General features: G+C 42.2%; 1 protein-coding gene across 1 annotated transcript; it reads right to left on the reverse strand.

The window, feature by feature from the left end:
- Nucleotides 1-3870: 3870 nt before the first annotated feature.
- LOC115169706 (exocyst complex component 3) lies at nt 3871-12942 on the reverse strand. The gene is made up of 13 exons (XM_029725604.1): nt 12711-12942; nt 11937-12101; nt 11561-11780; nt 9481-10162; nt 8084-8201; nt 7757-7882; nt 7451-7551; nt 7187-7297; nt 6955-7096; nt 6708-6830; nt 6393-6554; nt 6047-6168; nt 3871-4611 (listed from the first exon to the last, which is right to left on the reverse strand). Exons 2-13 carry the CDS (start codon nt 12078-12080, stop codon nt 4407-4409), a joined length of 2256 nt encoding a protein of 751 aa, XP_029581464.1. The 5' UTR covers nt 12081-12101; nt 12711-12942; the 3' UTR covers nt 3871-4406.
- Nucleotides 12943-14535: the final 1593 nt, after the last annotated feature.

A 14535-nucleotide genomic window follows, 5' to 3' on the forward strand; every position in this document is an offset into this window, starting at 1 on the left:
CTATGGATTAAATGTTAATGTAGCAACTGAAATGTGTAATTATACAATAGTTCTTCCTTCCTGTGCAAAATTAAGCAAACATACTCTTTTTTTCAGGGAAGTTGGTAGCAATCAATGAAAAAAAACAACCAACACAGGTTTATATTTTAATATGGAGATCCCCATGCTATATCAGAATGCGAACTGCATTCTAAATGGTTTATTCTTCCATAATTTAAAAAAATATAAAATAGACATTGAATATCTAAGGTCTTCTCCGTTATTTCCATTGAACAATGTTTTCACCATTATTAAAGTTGGAATACGTAGCAGGGAAACTGCCACGTCCGTTTGCGATATAATTACAACAACAACGTTTTTTCAAACAACGAACACAGTTTTTTCTCCCCCTCTGGCGTCATTGCCTGTGCGACAGAACAGCAGAGTATGTATTAGGAAAAACAATAACAAATGCACCTGGGGCGACGAGTGTCACTGTTTCACCTTTAAATGACTATTTACTATTGTACAATATTGTACTATTATTGTTTTTCACTGTTCAGGGTCAGATCAATTCCTAACTGTACATTCACCGGCCAGAAGGTGGCAGTGTATGTCAAGTGTAGTTCTCAATGTTGTACGTGAAAAAAACCTGTGGTTGAGAAGACTTTCATACAGGAAGTGTTTGGGGTATTGAGTCCAGGTTGAAAAAAGTAGAATACTACTGTTCTCTGTGGATGATCAGACAGAGTTGTCTTAGAATAAGTAAAAAAATATACTTTTACATTTTTTTTTTTTACAAAGGTTGACTGTATTTCAACACTGCATAGAATTACAGTATATAAAATAGTCAATGTCTAGAGGAAGAAATCTGGTTTAATCTCGGGAACACAGTCCGGTAACACTTTACTTCACACCCAGCGTCAACACATTATGACACATACATAACCATGTCATAACAGCTGACACAACTTGTCATAACACTGTCATGACTGATGTTTACACCTGTTGTGACATATTGCGTTATTTTATGGCTGGTTATGACACCATAGTTGTCAAAACTCACATTTATTTAAATGTGTTTTTTCCCTGCCAAGAAGTTTCCTTTCATTTTAAAGTTTGTTAAGTCCTATGTTGTTCTAATGAATTCTTTAGTCATGTTTTTTTTCTTCATATTTTAAATAACTTGCAGAAAGTACACTCTGACACTGTCATGAAGCATTATGACCATCCTGTACTACTTTACTTGGACTAAGAAAATGCACTTTGACACTCAAGAAGCATTATGACGTTCATAATAATATAAGCCAGATTAGCATTTCACGTACATGCCCTTATGTCAGACATCAGTCAAAAAGAGGGTGTCTTGTCCTGCTCCTTAAATCTGCTCCTGCATTCATCCCAGTCATCAGCAACAGAGCATTGGGGTAGCTGAATGTCTGATGTAAAAGTGGGTGCAATTACAATTATAATTTAATGAGCTATTTCAGAACATGTTATATAACATAGCCAACTTGTCAACAGTTTGTTTATGGTGTAATGGAATGTTTTGCCTTGTGTGGTAGGTTTTGTGGATTTTGACATTATTATGTAGGTGTCATAACAGCCATAAAATAGTGTAATATATGTTACGTCTAAATATACGTGTCCTTACAGTGTTATGACCATATTATGACAGGTTGTCAGCTGTTATGTGTCCATAATGTTATGACGCTGGGTGTCAAGTAAAGTGTTATCCACGATCTTATGTATTCTGTGCAGGTTTATGAAGCATAGTAAAATGTGTACTTCAGAGACCTCTAAATGTAGGCCTATTACCTCCTTCACTTCATTTGCAACAATAAGATATCAGAAAAGGGAATCAACCTGCCACCCATTGAAAATGTACATACCAAATGCATTGAGGATGCTTTATCTGGGATTTGAGTTAATCTACACTGAATAAAAATATAAACGCAACATTCAACATTTTTTTTTACTGAGTAAATTTTTTAAATTGACGTTGCGTTTACATTTTTATTCAGTGTAGATTAACTCAAGTCACAGAAGAAGCATGCTATAGCTTAAAAGAAAATCAGTCAATTGAAATGGGACTACTATTTGCCTCAAAGCTCGACACATGTCCTTCACATAGAGTTGATCAGGCTCTTCATTGTGGCCTGTGGAATGTTGTCCCACTCTCCAATGGCTGTGCAAAGTTGCTAGATGTTGGCGGGAACTGGAACACACTGTCGTAAACGTCAATCCAGAGCATTCCAAGCATTCCATCTGCCCAGTACAGCTGAAACCAGGATTCATCTGTGAAGAGCACACTTCTCCAGTGTGCCAGTGGCCATTGAAAGTGAGCATTTGCCGACTGAAGTTGGTTACAACGCCAAACTGCAGTCAGATAAAGACCCTGGTGAGGACAACGAGCACACAGATGAGCTTCACTGAGAAGGTTTTTGACGTTTGTGCAGATATTCTTCGGTTGTGCAAACACAGTTTCATCAGCTGTCCAGGTGGCTGGTCTCAGACAATCCCGCAGGTGAAGAAGCCGAATGTGGAGGTCCTGGGGTCGCGTGGTTACACGTGGTCTGCGGTTGTGAGGCCGTTTCGACGTACTGCCAAATTAACTAAAAAGAAGTTGGAGGCGGCTAATGGTAGAGAAATGAACATTTAATCCTCTGGCAACAGCTCTGGTGGACATACCTGCAGTCAGCATGCCAATTGCACACTCCCTCAAAACCTGAGACATCTGTGGCATTCTGTTGTGTGACAAAACTGTACATTTTAGTGGCCACTGAAGCCAGTGAAATCATGTTGAACACAGACAGTATGTTACTGTTAGCACTAGGTTTTCTTGAAATACTCCAAAGTCAAAGCTTTTAGTAGCCAGCCATTAGAGCTGTGTGTAAGACCAGGAGGAATGGAGGATCGGTTGTTGAGTGACTGATAATTCTGTGATGGAGCTGCCAGAAGTCTCATTTGAGTCCAATGCCTAGGCCCCGCCCCGCCCCGTGCCGTGTGTGTGTAATCCAGGGATTTGAGCTGATGACGTGTGTGTGCCATGCAAGAGCACAGGCTTGCGTGCTGTAGTCCACTACAGCCCTGCATGGCCTTGTTTTCAGTCACAGCATGGCAAATGTAGCCCTCTCATTGGACAACACTGAAGCATATGGAAAACTTGGAAAGACATGTTTAGTACCCCCATCATACCTAATTTCATAGCTTTCATGAAAGTATACAAATTGCAATTAAATATCAATATCACAGGACTACCCCGTTTCAAAACGGACACCAATCACAGCTTGGAGTGGGTGTTTCTAAGGTCGCAGAGAGCCAATGGTAAAATGCCCCATAACAATTATGAATGGTCACGCAACATCCTGGAAAAGGAATTCCTTTCACCATGGGAATGCTGGCCCCACACCTCCCCTGCAGCTGTCACTGTGCATCAGTGGTTCCCCCTCTGCCTCTCCTTCCACTAGGCTGTGCTACACTACCCAGGGTGATAACTGTCCCCTCTGGCTGTTTGTGCCTTCCTTCCGCTGCTCGGCTAGTCACATAACAAATAGCGTGCAGCCAGATTAAACATTTAAAGGTATTATACAGAGCAGTAGGAGAGAATAGTACCCATTGATATAAGTCAAAAGGCAGCATGCTGCAGTGGAGTCACACAGACAGAGGGAGATAATGGAGAGAGATCTTGATGGTATTGTGGAGGAAGGATGCAGTAAGCAGACAGCTTCTGCAAATGAATGGTCAACTTTCGCAGCAACCATCAAATGAGCCAACCAATGAAATGATTCCATGTGAGTGTGGGTACACTTTGTAGGTAGTTTGGCAAGTTTCAGCGTGTCAACACCTCTCCCTGACAGCAGAGTAAATTAGGAAAACAGATGTACAGACTGACAGGGGAAAGGATTTCTTTAATAGATTTTCTGACAGACATTCAGCATCACACACTGAAACAATTTCAAACTGTTCATTGTATAAGGCAAGCATGGAGGTGTGGGTGGTGTGAGCAAGGTCTCATTTCAGTAACCAAACCACTTGGTAGTGTTCGACGGTTCATTCATCAAGTATCATACGCTTACAGATCCTCAAGGACTACAGCCTTTCATCGGAGGTCTGTGGAATATGTTTCAAAAGTGCAAAAGAAAAGAAAAATCACAATTCGTGATGATTTTTTGCAGTGTTTTTTTTTTTTGCGCCAGGGTCACGAGGCACTAAAACAGGGAGGGACTATCCAAACTTGTCCAATAAGGCAGGGTTTCCCAGGACCGAGTTTGGGAAATCCTGCCTTATTGGACAAGTTTGGATAGTGTTTGGGAAACCCTGCAATAATGAACGCTTGTTTTTTATTTTCCGTTAAATTGATTTTCTACCTTGTGCATTAATGAATACAACCCAGGTGTCTCCATCTCTCTCCAGAATCTAGTTATTTATTTCAGCAGTTTGTTGGCAGTGGCGGCCATAGAGGAGGACATGGAGGTCATGGTCGCGGTGGGAACGGTGATGTCCTTGAAGATGGGCTGGGTGTTGCCGGCGTAGGAAGGCTTGTTCTGGTTCAGCGTCTCAATGATCATCTGCTTCATTTCTCGGCTAGCGTCCCCTCTCACTGCTAGTAAGGCCACGATGTGCTCTTCCCTATGGGGACAGAGGACAGACACCTTTTTACTGAAGGACAATCAATTAAGCCTACAATGGTAAAATCAATGGCCATCACATAATTTGAGTAGATCGCACACGTATGTGGACAGCCCTTCAAATTAGTGGATTTGGCTATTTCAGCCACACCTGTTGCTGACAGGTGTATAAAATAGAGCACACAGCCATGCAATCTCTATAGACAAACATTGGCAGTAGAATGGCCCGTACTGAAGAGCTCAGTGACTTTCAACATGGAACTGTCATAGGATGCCACCTTTCCAACAAGTCAGTTCGTCAAATTTCTGCCCTGCTTGAGCTGCCCTGGTCAACTGTAAGTGCTGTTATTGTGAAGTGGAAATGTGTAGGAGCAACAACGGCTCAGCCGTGAAGTGGTAGGCCACACAAGCACACAGAACGGGACCCCCGAGTGCTGTATGCGCATAAAAATCATCAGTCCTCGGTTGCAACACTCACTACCAAGTTCCAAACTGCCTCTGGAAGCAATGTCAGCACAAGAACTATTCGTCGGGAGCTTCATGAAATGGGTTTCCATGGTCAAGCAGCCGCACACAAGCCTAAGATCACCATGTGTAATGCCAAACGTTAGCTGGAGTGGTGTAAAGCTCGCTGCCATTGGACTCTGGAGCCATGGAAACGCGTTCTCTGGAGTGTTGAATCATGCTTCTAAATCTGGTAGTCCTACGGACGAATCTGGGTTTGGCGAATGCCTGGAGAAAGCTACCTGCCCCAATGCATAGTGCCAACTGTCAAGTTTGGTGGAGGAGGAATAATGGTCTGGGGCAATTTTTCATGGTTCGGGCTAGGCCCCTTAGTTCCAGTAAAAGGAAATCCTAAACGCTACAGCATACGATAACATTCTGGATGATTCTGTGCTTCCATCTTTGTGGCAACAGTTTGGGGAAGGCCCTTTCCTGTTTCAGCATGACAATGCCCCTGTGTACAAAGCAAGGTCCACACACAAATGGCTTGTCGAGATCGGTGTGGAAGAACTTGACTGTACTGCACAGAGCCCTGACCTCCACCCCATTGAACACCTTTGGGATGAATTGGAACACCGACTGCGAGCTAGGCCTAATCACCCAACATTGGCACCCGACCTCACTACTGCTCTTGTGGCTGAATGGAAGCAAGTCCCCGCAGCAATGTTCCAACATCTAGTGGAAAGCCTTCCCAGAAGAGTGGAGAGGCTGTTTAACAGCAAAGGGGGGACCAACTCCATATTAATGCCCATGATTTTGGAATGAGATGTTCAACGAGCAGGTGTCCACATATACTTTTGGTTATGTAGTGTCTTATACGGTACATCTGAAGTAACTTCTCCTACAGCCAAGGTTATTCTATTGAAAACCATGATACCCCACTAACATTCATTCTCTGTGTAGCCTATGTGTTAAGTGGTGTATGATCTGACCTGATGTCAGGGTATTTAGACACCAGCGTGGAGACCTCCAGGTACAGCAGGGTGGGGTCTGTGAGTTTAAACACCTCAGCTATAGCAGCGATGGCATCACACAGCCGGTCAGTCTCCTCACCCTGGATCAGAACAGAGACAGAACAAACAAACAAACAAACTGTAAAAGTCAGTAACAGTATCAGCGTATGGACTTATCAGAGAAGAGCAGTCTTCCTTACATCAAAAATGAATAATGAATCGTGACTAACTATTTGCTGAAAGACTAGACCAAGATGCATGTAGTTTCTACTGAGCATCTCCTTGGAAAAGAGAACACTCCTGTAACAATAAATAAAACACTCACAGCAGTGAGTTTCCTGAAGAGGAACTTGAACTGCTCAGCCTCCTTAATCATCCTGTCCGCTCCCTCCCTCCTCTCATCTGCGTTCTTGAAGGTGATCCGTTTCTGCATCACAGCCTTGATATACTCCACCACCACCCTGCGATGGGCTTCGCTGGTCATCTCCTAAAACACATCGCATACAACATACTCAGTCACACACACAGGATGACCACTATCAATTTGTACATGCAAAATGTGTGGATTTCTCCAGAGCAATCAATTGTCCAAGCCTTTCATTTGGTATGATTATATAAATTGATTGATTTCTCCATGTACCGTATTGAAAGGCCTCTTGATCTTGGCGAAGTCGTTGAAGTAATCCTCGACGGTCACACAGATGGTGTCCACTGCATGGGTCCCCGTCAACCACTTCCGGGTCAGCAACTCACTGAGATGATGCTGCGGAGAGAAAAATCACCACTCAAATACAACAGAACCGTGCTCATGGCAACATTCTGTCAAATATTATACTAGAACAGTAACGAATGAGCTTAAAATATGTCCACAAACACTTTGTTCTAACCTCCAAATCCAGGAAAACTTCATCCAGTAGAAACTGGCATCCATCTTTGGCCACGTCGTTCAGGGTCCTCTCTATGGCAGCATCATTCTGGGTGGCCTCCGTAGATTTTAAGAATTTCTTCTTTAGACTGTTAATAGACTCCCTAGGAGCAGAGGTACGGTTAGATATACATTAGCCGCATTAGGTTAGAGAAGACATTCTTATTTACAGGGAATTGTCAAATGGGAATCACTTGAATGTATGACAGTTGTTTATAATGGCGATCATGTATTGGACGTAGCACTGAGGGAGCTGCCGGTCTCTCAAGTGGTCCTCCTTGTAGGCGATCGCCTCTTCCCTGTACCTGAACAGCAATAGAAAACAATAGATATACATTGCAATCCGTCATATACATAGCAATCCATCCCTGATATTCTGTAACACACCTTTACTGCCATCAATGTAAACAACTAATCACTACACAATTATTAACACAACATTATGAAATCCATGTTACCTGATGAGGAATGAATTCATCTGTTTTAAACAGAGCTTCAGGACCTCCTCTTTGAAGGTCTCGTCGATCTGAGCTGCCACTTGGAGATTCTGCTCAAACATCTGATGAGGAGAGAAAAACAAACATGTCAGATGATGGCCCCCCATCCAATAGACTTACAGTACACACTAGTGACTCACTGTAATTCTCAGATCCTAATTTTATCACATACACATTGTCTAGTGTAGTAACGCTACTGTAGTAGCCACTAGTCCACTTAGTCCAATGGGTTAAAGAGATTCTGATGCCAGAGGTGACTGGTTATACCTGGAAGACGATGGCGGGAAGGGTGGTCTGGTAGTATCCGTCTTGATCCGCCTCTGGTTCAGTCTCTTTAAACCAGTCCTTCTTGTCTGTCTCCAGAGCCTTGCGAAGCCAGCCAGTGATATTAGACTGTGGAAGGGTGAGAGCGAGTCAGCCAGAGCCATGTTACCTTTGTCTAATAATTCATGAAACATTTAATTAGTGGCGGCTTCATCTTTGTTTACTGATGCAGAGAGAGAGAGAGAGAGAGAGAGAGAGAGTTGTATATCTGACAAGAGCCGCCATAGAGTATGTCGCTGATATCACAGAGTGTGTGTTGGCTGGACTCACAGTGAAGGTCTGGACGTATTTACTGAGAAGCTCGTCTACCACCTTCTGAGGCAGCAGAGGATCCATCAGGTGGATGTCATACTCTGTCACCAGCTCTGGGTGACCCATCATCTCCACACTGGAACACAAACACAGCAGGGTGTGAGGACATGGCAACACAGCCCAGCCTGTACTATACTGTCTGTGGGAATTCATATTTCATGTATTGAATGTAAAAGACAGACAGCTACAGAGAGACACACACACACACCATGGCATGCTCGCGCACCTGCACACACGGCAATGCCCGAATCCATATTATACACACAGATACCTATAAACATAGGCTGGTCACAAGCAGTCGCACGTAAACACACACATACTCAGAAAATCATTGTGAATATAAGTGATCTATAATTCTATAATTACACAGCCTCATCCAATCAGTGGTTGTGGTTTCCATGGTAGCTGTTGGCTGATGCTTGTGTCAGAAATGGATATAAGGCTAGTTCTTTGTGTTTTGAATGCATTAGTACATTCATCTTTCTCCGTTCAATATGCAGTAGTATGTGCATTCATTGGATTAGCCACACCAATTTTGCTTAGATCGCATGCTATGCCCTCCTTCTCGTGCCTAGGGACTGTTTAGCTTTAAATATTGAGTTAATTGCTCTTTGCAGAGCTTAGAAGTCCTTCCCATATATGGAGAGTACAAAAGTATTTCCGTGCCTATGTTCTTCCTACATCAATTTAATGATTTTGAGAAACACTCCACACACAAATGATGAAAGGTTAAAGGGATAGTTCACCCAAATTGCATTGGTCTCCAAACCCTGTAAGCAGTCTAAGGACAAGGCATGACAGCAATCCATGCTTTGGTTTTATTTCCCTCGAAATGTTTCCAAATGCTAATGTTTTAGCATTTGCGGCACAAATCCCATTCAAGTCATGGTACCGATATTAGCGTTTTTCATCTGAAAGTATCTAATATTAAATGCGAAGCTCAACAAAGTCACTAAAAGATTATTATATTGGTATCATGACTTTAATGGGATTTGTGCCACAAATGCTAAAACGTTAGTATTTGGAAATAGTGTCAGGGAAACTACACACCAAAGCATGGATTTCTGTCATACCTTGTCAATAACTGGGTAAGGGTAAGGAAACTCCTGCATATTCCACTGAGCTATGATTGGACTGGTGCCCAGTTATCACTGATGCTACATGAGCCACAGAGAGAGCAGATCATAGCCTGACCTGTAGTCAAAAAGTGTCTCAAAGTAGGAGAGACGATATAGGCTCAGGTCCTCCATGTCCATAGCCTAATTGTATTCAATATTATCTAAAAGACAAAACTGATCCTATATCAGCCCTCCTACTTTGAGCCTCTTTTGTGAATACGGGCTGAGAAAGGATACCTTTTGTATGTGTTGAGGACCCAGGTGAGGAGGGACACGATCTCGTTGGCCTCCAGGTCTTCTGCAGCCAGCTCCTGCACCCGCATGGACACGGCTTTGTGGTACAGCTTAAAAAACCTGTCAAAGGTGTTGTAGTGTGGCGGGAAACACTGCACCATCAGGTTCTTCACCACAATCAGGTCATCCAGCACGTACTTCCTGGTGATCTCCAGGAGCCTCACCATCCACATCTTGTCTGCCTCGCGCGTCACCGACTGGCTGCCCTCGATGCGTGTGGTGACCGTGCCCTCCAGCACCTCAAACATCTTCTCTGTCCAGCGCTTGGGCCGACTTGGGGGGATAAAGCCCATCTGCTTCTTGCGGTCCAGCATGCGCCGGTCAATCTTCTCCTCACGCTCAATGATGCGCACCACTGAAACCAGCATGGTGGGGTCGCGGCGCACCGTGCCCATGGCGCGCTGCAGCACCATCCACAGCTGCTTGGCCAGGTCGTCAGACAGGCCCTGCACCGCGCCAAAGTAGTTGCGGATCAGGTTCATGTCGTGAGTGTTTTTGCTGTCCTTTCGGTACTGCTCGTACATGAGGTCGTCCCGCGAGCATTCCAGATCCATGAGTTTACGGTGGGCCTCCAGCAGCTCAGCCTGCTCAATCAGCACCTGGGTGTCTGCCACTATCTCAGGCACTGCACAGAAGGGGAATGGTATACAGCAAGATAGATAATTATTGGCACCCTTGATAAAGATGAGCAAAAAAGACTGTATAAAATAAATAATACAAATACTGAGCTATATTGCATGCTCTAAAGAATGTGCTAATTATATTATACAAATAAAATTGCTCAGAGAAGGAGATTTAGTTGAACAAATAATTAAAAACATCTAAAAAGATAGGGGTCAAAATGATTGGCTCCCGTTTTCAGTACTCCAGCACCCTCCCTTCGTGAAGATGACAACACAGCCTTTTCCTAAAATATTTTATGAGATTGGAGTGGTTCAAGTCCGGAGACAGATGGTCATTGCAAAATGTTGATTTTGTGGCCAATTAACCATTTCTTTGTGGATTTTGATGCGTGCTTGGGGTTGTGTTGCTGAAAGATCCACTTGCGGCCAAGTGTCAGCCTTCTGGCAGAGGAAACCAGGTTTTTAAAATGTCATGGTACTTGGTATAGTTAATGATGCACCACCAAATGTTAACTGTATGAGGTACTTTTCTATGCCAAACCCACCACTGGTGTGCAGGGCAAAAGAGCTCTATTTTCATGTCATCTGACCATAGCACTGCCTAAAGTTTGTAAAACAGCATTGGCACTTGGATTGACTCTGGTGCTATGGTCAGATGGTCAGGGTTTGGCCTTGAAAAACAGAAGCATATGCAGTAACGTACCTCATACCTACGGTAACTTATGGTGGCGCATGTTTTATGTTATTGGGCTATTTTGCTTCCACTGGTCCTGTGGTCAACACCATCATGAACTTTACCAAGTACCAAACCTGGTTGCCTCTGCTAGGAGGCTGACACTTGGCCGCAACTGGATCTTCCAGCAAGACAATAACCCCGAACAAAGAAATGGCCATCTCAGTCTCCAGACTTAAACCCCATTGAACACCTGTGGTTTGAATTGAAGACGGCAGTCCATAAGAGCAGACGAAGGATATCAAGGATCTGGAAAGATTCTCTATGGAAGAATGGTCCTCCCAATATGCTATTTATTTTGGGGCATGCCGTAGATATTGCAACCGTTTTCTGAAAACAGGGGTGCCAATAAGTTTGTCCTCCATCTTTGAGATAGAACATCTGTTTAACAAGTAATAAAAAAACTTTCTTTAAGCAATTGTATTAGTATAAAATATTATAATTTCCCTTTTGTTTTAGCATACAATATAGCTCTGAATTTATATTCTTTATTTTATACAGTATGATTTGCTCATCTTTATCACGGTGCCAATAATTATGTACCTGACTGTATATTAATGCATTAATACTTTGTAACAGTACATTCTATGTACACAAATGCAAAGAGAAACAGCAATAACAGTTCCCAATTGATCTCTGAGGCACATGTAGTAGTTGTGCGGGGTACCTGAGAAGATATTCTTTAAATTCTCGACAGCTGAAGCAAGCTGACTGTGTTGGACAACGGCGTCTTTCACATCTTTGAGGTTCTCAATAGTGTTAATACTCTGCCTCCAGTCCTTACTGACGTCTGCCAGGGAGTTCTGTATGTCCTTGACATCCCGCAGGGCATTATGGAGCTGACTGAGCCCTGTGCGGACACCGTCCAACTGGGACTGGATGGCAGCCTGGGGAGAGGGAAAGAGACCAGGTAAGGTGTTTCAGGCCTGAGCCATGTATTTACAATATATATAACGTTACAGCTCTCATTCAGACTAAAGCTCTATGAACAATAGGGAAGTACAGAATGTATCTCATGTCTTCTTAGCATCATCATTTTCTACCTTCAGTCGGGCTTCTACTGAAGCTTTCTTGCGAGCCTCTCGCCGGCAGTACTGCTCTACTTTGTCCAACTGGTCCGAGCGCTGCAGCATCCCTGCCACCCTCTGCACGGCGGTAGCAACAGCCTCCCTGTTCGTCTCCTCCATGACAACAACGCCAAGCTGGGTCTGTCAAAGATCAAGACGCTCACTTAACTGAACGTTACACTCTGTGATTACGACGAAAATGTTGCAAGGAACTATATCAGGTGGATTGCGTTATTAAACCATTAATACTGACAGTGCCTGTGTGAGGTGAGTGCCCATTGCATTGGGTAACGTTTAGCTGCCTTGGCTAATGCTACTTGCTGGCATAACGTTAGCTAGCTTGCTACTACTACTACTACTACTACTACTACTACTATCTGGCAAGCAAACTCAAATGTCTCTCAAATGTATTTTACTGGAGTACAGTAGCTAACTATATTGACTGGAAAATACTAACTTTATAATGACAAGCCTGACGCCCAAACCGATCTTTAATTTATTTCAGAATGGATAAACATTTGGTTAGAGTCAGTTTTAGGTTTTTGCTAGTCGGGTTTAAGCGTCATCGGTGTGTTTAAAGTCTCTCCCATATTGACTAACTAGCAAGCAGCCCATGTTAATGGTAAGCTAGACAGCTAGCAGCCTAGGTTGGCGAGAGGAAGGACACATACACAGCCCAATCAGTAAACACAACGCTAGCCCGTGTACAAAACTCATTTAAATGTAAAATGATCAAATCCAATATCTTACCAACTCTAATAATACGTTTGAATAGGTCGTTCAAATGATCTCATTTCAATTCCAACACTGGTTCTCCTGGTTCAGTTCCTGGTTGACCTTTCTCGTGCGCCGCCCCAGTAGCAGCTGACAGAACAGCGCGCTTGGGAGCATCATGTGCGCGCGACTTTTGAAAGAGTATGCAATTTTATGTTACCGTTGATTTCTATAAATACAAGTCATTAGCTACAACACAGTTTCTAAACCCAGAGGCATAACATCGCAAGACTTCCTGAAACTAACCAGGTCGGGGATTGGGGTATAAAAAGTAAATGAGATAAGTGAACAATTCGTCCTTAGTTGTTCATTTTCTCAAAATCTGAATGCCCAATCTAGATTCGAAACAATGTCTTAAGTAGTTGAAGTTGTTATAACTACAAGCTAATGAGAGTGAGAAAGTGATACATTTTCATTTTTCGTCCAAAACAACTTTATATCGAAGGAGTGGCTTTGATTTTTACGGTCTGCATATGTGCAGTTTGGGCGAGACGACCGTTATGACGTGGCCATGACATCGCCTACAAGCGTGATCAGGGATTTCTATTGGAGAAGCAGTTTTAGCCTCTCTTCATACTGTAACGTCTTTGGCTAAAATGTGGAGGAACGTAACAATTTGGTTTTAATTCCCTAACTGTACTGAGCACTACATTTAGTGTTTATTTGAAAATAAATCCTCATATCATAGCTTTCTTTTTGTATGGAGATCTGTATCCAGCATTTTATTAATATTTTCAGTGTTTCAAATAAATAAGATAATAATCAGCACTTTTTTAATGATTTTATTGTGCTAAATAACAAAACAGGTTAGATGCCTATTGAATTCAATTGATATCTGAAACTTGTATGCATGTAATCCTTCTGTAAAATGTGCCTACAGTGCAACACGCAGGTTGTTCTATTTATTTATTGGTTCAATATATTACGATAAACCTTTTGTTTCTCTCCTGTTCAGTGTAAAGTACTTACAATAAATACACAATAAAAAGCATTACCAACAGTTGTTTAAAAAAGTCTGGAATTCCATTATTTTAACATTTGCATAATAGTTTAAAATAAAGACAAATGCACGCGAAAGAGCTTGGAAAGCTTTCTTTAAAACAAAACTAACGGCATGAAAGAATGCCGTAGAGACTGCTGCATGCAGCTATGGAATGCATAAGGGGACATGTCATAGTTTAAAATATGTTTTCCTTTTCAAAATATAATAACAAATTGGCTTCATAAAACAGAGTTACAGTTTCTAACATTTCTTTTGAATGTACTACAATTTTACAAACATTGACAAATAATATTACATTCGACCACAAACTTAAATTAACGGCATTTCTGTGTAATACATTTTTACATTATTATGCTCAGAGAGCATCTTAGACATTAATGTTTGTAAATGGCTGTTAGGTGAAGCTTTGTTTAATTTACATTTGTAACACTGTTTTATAAGACAAAACGGACAAACTCACTGTTAAAATAATACATTAATTCAACCGTCATGAATAAAAACAATGAAGATACAGTATCTCATTCATAAAGGTTCATGACTCAATGGACATTGAAGCATTAATCACATTATAAACCAAAGCAAAGAAATTAGTAGGATTTTTATGTTCATCTAAATAATCAATCAAAAATAAATTACTTTTAATTTGTGTTTTTTTATCCTTTATTTAACTAGGCAAGTCAGTTAAGAACAAATTCTTATTTACAATGACGGCCTACCCCGGCCAAACCCTCCCCTAACCCGGACGACGCTTTGCCAATTGTGCGCCGCCCTATGGGACTCTCAATCACAGCCGGTTGT

Source organism: Salmo trutta, chromosome 31, assembly GCF_901001165.1.
Source record: "Salmo trutta chromosome 31, fSalTru1.1, whole genome shotgun sequence".
In the NCBI taxonomy this organism is placed as follows: domain Eukaryota; kingdom Metazoa; phylum Chordata; class Actinopteri; order Salmoniformes; family Salmonidae; genus Salmo; species Salmo trutta.

Excerpts from the sequence above, each read along its gene's own strand:
- LOC115169706 (XM_029725604.1), bottom strand. The coding sequence starts at position 12,080 with ATGGAGGAGACGAACAGGGAGGCTGTTGCTACCGCCGTGCAGAGGGTG. Across the intron at positions 8,202-9,480 it reads GTCCTCAACACATACAAAAG|TGTGGAGATGATGGGTCACC; the intron begins GTATCCTTTCTC and ends TTTGTGTTCCAG. Across the intron at positions 7,298-7,450 it reads ATGAATTCATTCCTCATCAG|GTACAGGGAAGAGGCGATCG; the intron begins GTAACATGGATT and ends ATTGCTGTTCAG.